The sequence below is a fragment of the Rhipicephalus microplus genome, chromosome X, assembly GCF_043290135.1.
Source record: "Rhipicephalus microplus isolate Deutch F79 chromosome X, USDA_Rmic, whole genome shotgun sequence".
Taxonomy (NCBI): domain Eukaryota; kingdom Metazoa; phylum Arthropoda; class Arachnida; order Ixodida; family Ixodidae; genus Rhipicephalus; species Rhipicephalus microplus.
The window spans coordinates 369,535,701-369,548,293 of NC_134710.1; the positions used below are offsets into that span (position 1 = coordinate 369,535,701).

At 46.5% G+C, this 12,593-nt stretch overlaps 1 protein-coding gene across 7 annotated transcripts in view; it reads left to right on the top strand.

Annotated features, from left to right (window-relative positions):
* The window catches only part of LOC119161096 (death domain-associated protein 6-like), a 180,777-nt gene that overhangs the window by 22,791 nt on the left and 145,393 nt on the right, over positions 1 to 12,593 (top strand). Inside the window, exons 3-6 of one of the 7 annotated variants that reach the window (XM_075879957.1) lie at positions 3,840 to 3,884; positions 4,382 to 4,426; positions 4,919 to 4,963; positions 6,069 to 6,095. In XM_075879957.1, coding sequence (XP_075736072.1) covers positions 3,840 to 3,884; positions 4,382 to 4,426; positions 4,919 to 4,963; positions 6,069 to 6,095 — 162 coding nt within the window. The remainder of the gene's footprint in view (positions 1 to 3,839; positions 3,885 to 4,381; positions 4,427 to 4,918; positions 4,964 to 6,068; positions 6,096 to 12,593) is intronic. The other 6 variants (XM_075879958.1, XM_075879960.1, XM_075879959.1 and 3 more) reach the window with 6 other exon arrangements.

Genomic DNA, 12,593 nt, shown 5'->3' on the forward strand with positions numbered 1-12,593 from the left:
CGTGACGCCTATACACACAGGGGTGGGCAATCTTTGGAGGACAAGCTCCCGCACCAGGCGACTGTCGAGGTTTGTTGTGCTGCCCGCTAGTTGCTGCATCTGGTGAAACAGTTGGCTTGGTCGGCAGTCGTTCAGTTCGGCCTCGCGTAGCAGCTTCTGTAGGCGCTCCAGCTCCGAAGGGGTGAGACGGCGAATCAGTGCCTCTGAGCACTCTATATGCATCTTGTAATGGTGGGCCAAGCAGAATGTTGAGCACCCGCTGTGTCAGGTGGAGTGTTGGCCATGACGAGGTGGTATTTGGTAGTGTCGGCGGTCATGTAGCGTGCGGTTAACTGAGCCTCCTCCTGGACGAACCACACTATGTGCTGGGTCGCCCGTCGAAAAGGGAGAAAGCGTCATGTCTAATACAGCCACTTTTGGGCTGGTGACGGGGTTGTGGTGCTCCACACTTGGGACTACGGGTCACCAATTGTTGGTACGCGCGAGGAACGCAGAGACGAATGTGCTGCTGAGTGTCGTTACCAACTAACGTTATTGTTCATTCAACTCGGGGACCAGTTTCTTCATTCTCTCCCTCTCAGTGCCTTTATTGGCAGTGCAGAGAGATGGAAAGTAATGTCGGTCTGCGACGCGATGGCAGCGCCACGCGCTGCACCGTGGCGCACTTAGAGTTCACCAGTCTCACTTGTGCATTTGCTCCACACATGCATACATACAGATGACAACGTCTGGCTCCCATAGTCTGTTGATATACTACACATGACAATACAGCGGGCCACGTGGCATCACGTATCATTGCTTCAAATGTATTGCTCAAACAATGTTTGGGGTGGGCCGACACTAATCCTTTTTTTTTGGGGGTATTCCCTCAGGACACAGGGCAAGAAATAACAACTTTGTATTCCACAAAAGGCATTTGGTGGGTGTGTCAAGGTGGCACCAGGCAGTCAAAGCTAATCCTTTCTTTAGTAGGCCAGGGCAGGGTCTGTTGATTTTTGTCCATGACTCTAAGATTTCTGTTCTTGACAAAGCGAATAAGAACATTTTCATGCTGCAGTGCCTTGGAAAATCACTTTCGGAGTCATTTAAAAATGTACATGGTATTGCCTCATCATTACCGAAATTTCCACTATCGGTAGCCATGCAACTGCTCCGATTGTGATTTTGTTTAGCCTGCGTCAGAGTGCATCATATCATATTTACTGCACCATCCTGATGTTATTAATGGAAATTGCGCCAAACTGCGCCACAGTCTGAATTGGGAGCGTCTATTATTGGCAATAGCCACACCCGCTTGTCAATAGATGTGCACCTTGTTCTCCGGGCCATCAAAGTAACGATCATGTACCTATTTTATTTCGCTGAATAAACAGCGGTTGCGCGTGCGTCCTAAAGTCCACGACGCAACTCTGTTGTGCAAATCCGCTTCACTGCGAAACGCGCTCTCCTGAGAGGCTCTTGACGTCTAGTCCAATCGTTCGCGTGAAACTAGTGGTGATTTAATGGCGTACGTCGTCTGTTCCAGGAACGCTGCTGATAGCTCGTTTGAAGAGTTTCGCGGCATGTAATAAAGCAATTTTCATCAATAACTACACGCGTGCCGCCAGAATCTCTGTCACTTCTATTGCTGGACATCGCGATCTAATTTTCCGTGCTTCATGTCTCGTTGACACTTTTCCTCTTATATACTTTATCTAAGCATCATCATACAGAAAAGCTTTTTCCTATTTCCTTCCACCCGCACATCCATGTATATTAATCGCTTTGGTGACAAAAGCCCCTAAAAGACCACGCACTTTCGAACTCGACGTTGCTAGGGTGCGAATTGAAAATTCTCGCGTGCTTTCTTTTTAACTGGCATCTCATTTATCAAACCATGCCTCCTGGTCGGAGCAGCTGCAATTCGGTTTTAATGCGCGCTGCTATAGTGAGGCTATCGCTGGCGGCTTTGGTGTCGAAAGGCCTGGGAAGTGGCTGCGCCTTGTTACACATCTGTCTCTCGCGATCCAGGGTCAATAGCTGACGATAAAAAAAAATAAAATAAACATCACGGCTTCGCATTTATTGCTGCGTTTTGAAGCAGGGGTGGTGAGGAGGCTGCTGTGTCGCTTGAAGTAGCCGATGCGTGCGATCTTGAGGCATAATGAGACTGCTCATGAACTTTCTGTGCTACTAACATTTGCTTCGCGTTTAGATAGCTGACGGCATGAAAGCTTCGGCAACTAGAGTGATCATTGTCCCTTTAGCCAGCTTTCTTTTGAGTTGCATGATATCGGATCTAAAAGATACAGTTTGTTAGTTTTACTTACGCTCTTAGCAATGAATGCCGATGAAATGCTAAGCAACGAAATACCAACAAATTGTATTGTTATACTAAATAATAAGGCTTTATTGACGTCATCTGTGAGAAGCGCTAGTGAAGGGGTTGCCATCTCCAAGGCTGCACACGCGGTGTTCGATATCCGCGACTTGGGTGACTAGAGACCCCTAGAACATCTCTTGCACGCTGATGCTTGCACAGATGGAATCAGACTTGCCTATAGTGCCCAGCCGGCCCCTCCAGCAGGCGTTTTCTTCAGAAATATGTAAAGAGAGATGTCATAACGCTATGAAACATCAATGGAAGCTTGTAGCTAACAGGATATAGAAGCCACAGTCAACAGTATCGACAGGCATGGGCTTCGCTGCTCTAGACCTGCCCACAGTGCAAAGGAAATAGGTCGGCTCTTGTTATCTCTGCTTTAGCCGCGTTCGTCGCCCCCGCTTGCGCACTTTTACCCGCGTCCAAAACACATGATGCGCCAAGGATGTTATCGATTGGGACATTACACAAAACATGATGACCAGTGGCGCAGCCAGGAGGTGGGGGGCACATCGGGAGTGTGCCCCCCATCTCCGAAATTTTTTTCGCCATGGCATATGTAGCAAACAATGATCTTTTGCCTGCCCCCCCCCCCTTCAGATCAAGGTGCACCCCCCCCCCCCATTTTAAAAATTTCTGGCTACACCCCTGACAATGGCAAAAACCAGCCGAGAATGTCCATAAAATTGCTATGGGTATGCATAAGGTACCCTGTGAGATTTTTTTTTTATGCATGGCTTTCTAAAGGACACGGTAGGGGGTTTGTGGAGTATAAACAGAATGCCCTAGCCACACAAAATTTTGCTGCAAAAGGAAAATGAAGTTAGCAAAATTGTATAGTTTCAGCACAGAGATGAATGCCAGAGAAGGTTGGTTTTCTGAGACTAGCTGAATGATGTCATATTATGCCCTGAAGTGTAATCAGTCGTGAAAAAAAGACCCTTTTTTATTTTTGAAGTTATCTTACAGAAATGTAATTGGGACTGTGTGAGTCTCCAGCTTTGTATGTCCTAGTGTTTGTCTGCCATATCTGCTGAAAACCACATAGGTGTATTTATATTGTTATTTTATAAAGTACAGTTTTATTTGACCAGTATTCTGTTTATTTGCTACAGAAATAATCACTGAACAAGTTTTTCCAGAATGCTCAACAGCATGATCCCATTATTTTTGAATAAACTGAAGTAGGGAGTGCTTCTAAGATGATTGTCTCTATGAAATTTGCAATGAATCTAAATAAGTTTTCAGCTTCTTGAATGTCATTGCAACTTGCTTTTCCCCTCCAGGATTTATAGTTAGCTGCTTCAGGTTTCCCCAAAATGAAAAAATTTTACTGCTCCAAAGTGCTCCAAAATGAAAATTTTGCTGCTCCAAAAATTGCTCAAATTGGAAGACCTCTGTTGCATCACTGCTCTAGTGATCCAGTAAATGTTAATATGCCTTGAATGAGACCTTTTTCTTTTTTTGTATTTTTCAGGATTTTGAGACAGATTCTCCCGGACCGTCAGGCACGGCCATAATGGTAACTTTCATGTATGATGACTTATGCACTGAAGTAACACCAGCATTAAAGCATGAAAACATTGTATAAATGTTTCTTGCAACGCTATGCATATAATACATTTTCAAGTCGGTAATCTCCCAAGCTTGGGGTAGCATAGATATAATGCACAAATGTTTAGCAAACAAAGTGTTGTTGTCAAAGGTGATGTGCTTACTAACCGATGTTTTGAACCCGTGCTTATGGAATAAGGGTTCGTTTCATTAATGGCTTGGAAGGGCTCGGTAAAAATAGTGCCTTGCTATTTTGTGGCCATTGGAACAGTTTTCGGTGTAATTTGAATGCAGTGAAAACTTATCTCCCATGATGTATATTGTCAAATTGGCTATGTCGTTGCGTGCTGAGTTCCAAAAATTGCTCAAGTTGGAAGACCTCTGTTGCATCACTGCTCTAGTGATCCAGTAAATGTTAATATGCCTTGAATGTGACCTTTTTTCTTTTTTTTTTGTATTTTTCAGGATATTGAGACAGATTCTCCCGGACCGTCAGGCACAGCCAAAGTGGTAACTTTCATGTTTGATGACTTATGCACTGAAGTACCACCAGCATTAAAGCATGAAAACATTGTATAAATGTTTCTTGCAACGCTATGCATATAATACATTTTTAAGTCGGTAATCTCCCAAGCTTGGGGTAGCATGATATAATGCACAAATGTGTAGCAAACAAAGTGTTGTTGTCAAAGGTGATGTGCTTACTAACCGGTGTTTTGAACCCGTGCTTATGGAATAAGGGTTCGTTTCATTAATGGCTTGGAAGTGCTCGGTAAAAAGAGTGCCTTGCTATTTTGTGGCCATTGGAACAGTTTTAGGTGTAATTTGAATGCAGTGAAAACTTATCTCCCATGATGTATATTGTCAAATTGTCTATGTCGTTGCGTGCTGAGCTTCAAAAATATCTCAAATTGGAAGACCTCTGTTGCATCACTGCTCTAGTGATCCAGTAAATGTTAATATGCCTTGAATGTGACCTTTTTCTCTTTTTGTATTTTTCAGGATTTTGAGACAGATTCTCCCGGACCGTCAGGCACAGCCAAAGTGGTAACTTTTATGTTTGATGACTTATGCACTGAAGTAACACCAGCATTAAAGCATGAAAACATTGTATAAATGTTTCTTGCAACGCTATGCATATAATACATTTTTAAGTCGGTAATCTCCCAAGCTTGGGGTAGCATGATATAATGCACAAATGTTTAGCAAACAAAGTATTGTTGTCAAAGGTGATGTGCTTACTAATCTGTGTTTTGAACCCGTGCTTATGGAATAAGGGTTCGTTTCATTAATGGCTTGGAAGGGCTCGGTAAAAATAGTGCCTTGCTATTTTGTGGCCTTTGGAACAGTTTTAGGTGTAATTTTAATGCAGTGAAAACTTGTCTCCCATGATGTATATTGTCAAATTGTGTATGTCGTTGCGTGCTGAGCTGGGGTGTGTTGACAGGAACAAGTGGGTGTGTGGCTGAATCACAACTGAAGTTACAATGCCTGTTGTTGGCTGGTCGTGACAAAGAGGGGTGTGCTCATCTGTTTCACCCCCGTAGTGCAAAGGGGTTCACCCTGCTGTGATACTTGTTTTGATTGATCTTTGATGTTTGCTTTCTCATTTCCAAATCGGAAAAAACTGGAGCAGCACCATTGTAGTATAGCCAGCATTATCGCTAATTGTGGCCGTGCAGGACGTGTGAAGCTTTCTATGGATATGTCGAACAGCATGCACTTTACTTTCAGTTATGCTGCTGCAATTTGGGTTAACCACAATCAACAAAGCTAAAAAGGTATTGGAAGTTGGTGACCTAGAAATTTAGCAGTCACCACTCATCGTGCTGGTAAAGAAATATTGCAGAGCTTCCAGTTATATTCTCGGCATATTGGCAGCCAAGGATTTTTGAGTTGTTCATTGCTGGGTCCATGCTCAAGTGCTGTAGTTCCCCAGTTTCATGCCCGTTTCTCAAAAACGTGAATGTTCACATAATTCGCATTATTTGCTTCATCTTTGTTTTGGCTCAATGTATGAACTAGGGCCGTTGGGAGGCTACTAAATTATGTTTGCTATAATTCTGTAGAAGCTACATGCCCTGTGACAGGCTTTACAATTTCCATCACCGGCAATACATATACATAACTACATGTTTCTATTTTGTTTCAGCTTATAACACCATTGCCTGTGGTTGAGGTAAGATGTCTTTTAGTGTTTAATAAAGTCCAACTGGATTATCATCAATTTCTATTTGATCCCCTGTCCCAAGTCTCCACTCTTGAGGCGCGAGTATGAATTAGCGGTCAAGGAGTGGCTTAGCACTGTCTTTATTGTTCCTATACGGGGTGTCCCAACTATCACACAGCAATACAGTTGAAATCCTTTATAAGAGACACGCTAGGGAGAAATTCTTGTCTTTTGCATGAGGTGTCCCTTATAAGCAGGGCATTGCATGTGCATTTTCTTTATTGTCCCCTATTTTTGTCCAGCCAAACTGGTGTTTCCATTACCCATTGGTTTCTTGCATCATTGGTTTTTTACATCATTGTCTCTTATAAAAGGGCTCGACTGTATTTTAAAAGTGAGAAAAGAAGTTATACAAAGTTAACCTAGTAGGAGTAGCTACTACAAACTTTTTCAATCATGAGTTTTCTGATAGTAACATTTGTAACTCTACAAGTACTCACTCAACCTTATGTCAGTGAGGTTTATGTAGGCATGTTAAAATGACTTCTAACTGAGCTATTTTCAACACACTAATGCTATTTTTTTTCTCCTTCTTAAAGTCTGTGAAATCTAAAAAAACTGCAGCATGCATTACAGAGCAGCACCCTCAGTTGGCTTGCAGTGAGAGGTAGCCAGTATCAAGGAAAAAATGCTGAAAGAAAAAATTATGGGCCGCTCCCTATTGGCCTCTTCCCGCATGACTTTGGTATGGTTGAGTGCAGTTCTAGTTAAGACAGCGCCCTGACGGCTTTACCATTGAGATGATATCAACAGTAACAGTGTCATACAGTCGAGCAGAAAAAGCTTCTGTGCATTCGTGATGCATGTTGGCGCTCGTCCTGCATCCTTGCCAAAGTGCAGAACGCTGTCCTCGGTAGCGGTCAACAGGCCTAGTGGTTGTTTACTTGAAGCTTATTTCAGAACGCTGCTTTTCTTTCGCAGGTGGGGGCGTAGTCATGTATTGTTCTTCATTTTTCATGGGCCTTCTCAATCGGTAAAAAAAAAAGCCTGAAATTAGTAAATTGTTGGAAATGAAGCAGTTTGAGGTCGTTTGAATGTACCTACATATGCGTTGTTGGCATTTTGATAATTGAGTGCTTGCCGAGCCATATAATTTACTAATTAGGTAAAACTCGTGATCAAGACGTATTGATAGTTACTCTAGTGAGCTGATATGTACCAGGTTTGTTTCATGTAACGCCGAACCTCTCATTACTAATCTTGCTGCATGATAGTTGCAGTATATACAGTAAAAGCTCGTTAATTCGAATTCCACGGGAACGCTGAGCGATTTCGAATTAAACAAAATTCGAAATAATGAAAGTGAGCGAAAATGGGTGGATTTCGGGGGTGGGGTCACGAAAAATATTTATTGGCCAAAAAAGTCGGTGATGACCATCTGCTTCTTTTCTCTGAATGCCACAGCTGCGGCTCGCTGTTCCAGCGCGCGGACGCGGCGCAGGGAATCCTCTTCACCCTCTTCAAAGCTGAAGAAGAGACGCGCCACATTATGCCTCCATCACCGCAGAAGCTGACGGGCGCACAGGCGCTTCGTCATTTTCGTCTTCCTCACCTTCTGGCTCTTCAGCATCGGGCTGCGCACCGGCTACTTGAGCTATAATGTCCTCATCAGTCAGGGCACCACACACCCATGCACCGGTGTCAACTTCAACATAATCGGCAAAACGTACGCCCCGAAGAGTGTCGCGCAATGCCACTGGCATGAGCTCCTCAGCCCCATCCACGTCGACGTCACAACTATCCTGCGCACTTCCAGCTGCAAATCCACTGTGGCGGAAACAGTTTGTGATTGTGGTCGCGGTCACCAGTTCTCATGCGCGCACCAACATGTGCATGGCAGTGAGCAGCGTAATGCCGAAGTTCTTCCTGTCGCCCGCGCACAAAATCATTCTCTCCAGCACGTGACGCCTATAAAAGCACTTAATGTTCCTTATCACACCCTGGTCCATTGGCTGTAGGGCCGCAGTCGTATTTGCCGGAAGGGACACCAACTTAGTTGCTCTCAGCTCAACGTCGACTTTGTGCGCCGAACAGTTGTCGACGACAAAAAGAACGCGTCTGCCGCCAAGTTCCATTCGCCTGTCGAATTTCAGTAGCCACTTCCTGAATAGGTCACCTGTCATCCAGGCTTTCTTGTTTGCGGCGTACTCCGTCGGCAGTGAGCGAATGTTTTTGAAGCACCGTGGCTTGAGTGCTTTGCCAATCACAAAAAGGGGGACCTTTTCCGTACCGGTCATATTTGCGGCGACCAGAACAGTGACACGCTCTTTGCTGCGCTTGCCGCCGGCACAGCTGTCTCCCTTGTAGGTTATCGTCTTGTCTGGCTGCAACTTGAAAAATAACGCTGTCTCGTCAGCGTTAAACACATCCTGTTGCAAAAACAGCCAGTTGCATTGCATTACATGTCAACAAAAACGGTGTCACAGCATATCCACAGAGTGAATGATGATGAGTGGGGCGAAGCATCTGTCAGTCCGTCAATGCTTCTCTCTGTCCGTCCGACCATCCATTTGTGCGTCGCCCCTGCGTTCGTCCATCCACCCATGCGTCCGTCCATGTGTTCATCAGTCTGTCCATCCGTCCACCCGTCCATGCTTCCATCCGTACGTGCGTCCGTCCCTGCGTTCACCCATGGGTTTGTCCGTTTGTCCGTCCGTCTCTTCGTCCATGCGTTCGTCCATCCGTGCGTCCGTCCGTTCGCTTCGCCCTAATGTAGAGGTTCTTGAAAGGGAAAAGTGAAGAGAAAAGCGCGGAGCTGTTATTGTCTTTCAACACGAAGGCACCGGCCCGGCCTCGCGCGGTGATGGGAGAGGGTTGGTAAAGAAGGAGGAGAAAAGTATAGGAGGAAGAAGGCCGCATTCGACTGTGTCGCGCGGCGTAGGCGCTGCCGCCGAGAAAGGTATAAAAAGTCAAGCAAGCCGGCACGTGGCGGGGACTGGGAACACTACTTGACGAGCGTCAGAAGAGGCATGCGGGGCCACAGATGTAAACAAACAACAAGTGGATGTGGGCCTCGCTAGAGGCACGCGATCACATCGGCGTAGGGCCTCGAAGACCTGTATGAGCCCTGAGCGGTGGGCTTGGGGAAACCGGAGGTGGTCGAGGCCCACGTGTGGAAGTCCCAGACGACCGTAGGCGTCGAAGAGCCGCCGGCGTTGTTCGGTGTAGCCGAGGCACTGCAGCAGGATGTGCTCGGTCATCTCCACCGCCGGGCATTCGGCACACGAAGGGCTCCCGCTGTTGGTGAAGCGAAATTTCCTCTCAGTGGTGCGGGAACTGTCGGTGTGAAGCCGAAGCAGGAAGGCACGGGCACGCCTGCTGATGCCGGTCCTCGGCAGCGGTCGTGGGATAGATGTGGCTATAAGAGGGAAAAGAAGAGAAAAGTGAGCCCTGTAACTGTCTGCATCAGGGTGCGACACCTCAACAGTAGCTCACAAGGGATGGGGGTGAGGAGAGATTAAAAGGATAGAATTAAAGGTAGAGAGAGAGAGAGAGAGAGAGATGCGCTGGGACAGCGAGCGAGGACATGTCGAGGGGATAGGAGAGATAGGAAAGATGTAAACACGGTCACAGGAGTCCGAGGACGGGGCACCTCTTGCGAGAGCTCTTGTCGGCGTCAGGAGATGGCGTAGTGCAAGTCCAGTAGGTTAGAGGTACACTGTCGTCGGAGATCGGCGTCAGGAGATGACGTAGGGCCAGCCCAGTCGGCCAGAGCTACGTTGACGTCGGAGATCGCGAGGGCACAACTGGTCGGCATGGAATCCGGGGGATTTCCTGTAGCCACACGTGAGTCTGGGTGTAATGCGCGCATATTGCGCGGTGAGTAGCTCTCCTAGTACTGCTGCATGGTGTCGCTTCTCAAAGTAGCGCATGTATCGGCGTCCACTTCCTTTGCCTCGCCGGATAACACGCGGAATACGAGATTGTGCCGCTCCCTGAAACGATGAAACCATCCCTCGGAGGCGACAGTCTTCAATGTCCAAGCACAGGGCGAAATCGGCTGCCTTGGCCATGATGATAAGGCCGCTCAATGCGATACTCTGGGCTCTCATTTCTTTAACCCAGATAATCAAAGCTGACTCCAGTTCCGGGAACTTCGCTGTCCTTAGCCTTTTTCGACTGGCGGCAAAATCCTCGGCTTCATAGGCGTTGTCAATGGCCGTCCTGTTGCGTATGTAGGTTGACAATGTGCTCGGAGGTATGCCGTGCTTCCTCGCAATTTCGTATTTGCTCGAGTTCCCTTGGTCAACCTCTCGCAAAATCTCCACCTTCTCCTTGTCAGTCTTCGCGCAGTAGTTTCCCCGCGGCATCTTGCAACTTCGAAGCGGAATAAGACGGCTTGACGGCGTGAACGAACAATGTGCTCGAGGAACAAAGTGACGCTGCCGGGAGCGGCCTAGGACTGCTAGGACTACTTCGCCGACTCCTCAGCGTCCCGTGGGTCCCGCGTACAAGTGGCGCCAGGCGCTGAGATAGCGGGAGGGCTACGGAAAAAAAAAATTGCTCCCTGGATTTTGGAGGCCATACTTTGCTCGCCCTTTGCTCGAAGGCCACTTGAAGCTCGAAAAAACTGGCCGCGCCACCTATCGTTTGACCGTAAAAGCTTCCACTAGGGTTTGACGATGATGACGCTCGGCAGCGCGCGCTTCGAATTATCCGTAGAGGCAGCAATTTCTGTTCGAATTAACGAATCGTTTTACACATGGTCTCCTATGCACTGCGGACCGGACTGCGGCGACCGTTTCGACTTATCCGAAATTTCGAATTAATGAGGTGTGAATTAACGAGCTTTCACTGTATACACATACATGTATATGCATTATATATACCCATGCCCTGTATATCCATCTGTACTTCTATTACCTCAATATGCTTTCTTAGGATGCCGCATGTTTTGTGAGTGCACTTGGTTGCTTATTTCCTAAAGAACCTGACTCTATGACATCTTTGCTTTGGGACATTAAACTCCAAAAACCAACGAACCTAATTACTAGACTGAATTGGCTGAGATGACGTTATGTTTATGAAGGGTGGAACGGAGGGCAATGTCGCTTGTATTTGACACACGGAGCTGATCAAGGAAGGTGTTGTCGCACATTAGTTTATTCTGTGTATTCTGCCACACACAGGAAAAAGGGCTACATTTTGTGCTGGGAACAGATATTTGGTTGCGACCCATCCGTGCATACGTGGCACTTATTTTAATGCAGTAGCATTCAAGAGCTTGTTTTGCAGAATTTCCGTTGTTTTGCGGCGTCTGTGTTTGTAAGCGAAAAAGCAGCAAAGGCCGCGAGTGAAAATACGAGGTATATGCAATAGGTGATTGGTGCCGAAGAGTGTTTGCACTTCGGCTTTCCTTGTGGCTCAGCTTAGATCTGCACTGAATGATTGATATGTGGAATTTAACGTCCCAAAACCTTTGCTCTCTGTTTTGTTGACCGTGGCACCCCCTGGCTCCCCCTTCGTTGTACGTAATTATCAAACGATCTCCCCATCAAACGCCGTTTCCACATGTCACTTGTCATTATCAGCTCGTGTGTTGATCAAGCTTTTTCATGTTCCGTTATTTCTAGCTGCTGAAACATAATGAGAGGACATCGAAATGTTGTAGCTACTGGATGGCTTCGATATTGGTGGCAAGACGCTGAAATGCGTCACTCGCGCAGTTGCTCTTAATGGGAACGCTGGCAGGTGATGCTTACTGGCGGGAGGACGCGAAGACATAAGGACATTCTTGTAGGAAATGGCGCTTCACACGAAATTTGAGCAAGGCGATGGAATATTAGCAACTTGCAGGGTTTTTCGAGAGCCAGAAATGCGATATGCAGCGAATGCTGGCATTGCCATTTAGTGTGCCTTGCATGCAATCTGATAAATGTCACTGCCTGAAGAAGCATTCCGCCTAAAGATCTTAAATCGTGGTCGACAAAAAGCAGGCACATTTGAAGATGTCTTTAAAAAAGTTCGGCACCAACAGGGGTGCAACAGCTGCACCATATGCATCAATTTGATACAATTTTCCTTCAGTGCGCCGAGCTGTGCCAAAACCACGAAATTTGCTGAAATTACGCTATGCTGTGCCAAAATGCCCAACCACCCTCAAAATTATCTCGCGTGCATTAATTTTAGCGAGCAATCGAGGCCACATTGGCCTGCACTCTGTGTCATCAATCAAACCAAGCGACAGACCCTAACCTAAAAACACAATGGAAGTTATATACTCGTTAAGTGTGGAGACTTGCGAATGGCGAACGACCAGATGAAGTATAAGATAAAGTAACAATGCCGCGCGCCCACCAGTCTGTGGACCATAGCGGATACCTACCAACGGGTTGACGAAACCTCAGGCCAAAAAAAAAAGTGTTGCCGCAGCCACCAACGATTGGCGGGAAATATGAATTTCCCGGTCTACAAAGGCGGGTATAGCATGTTAAGAACATATGCCGC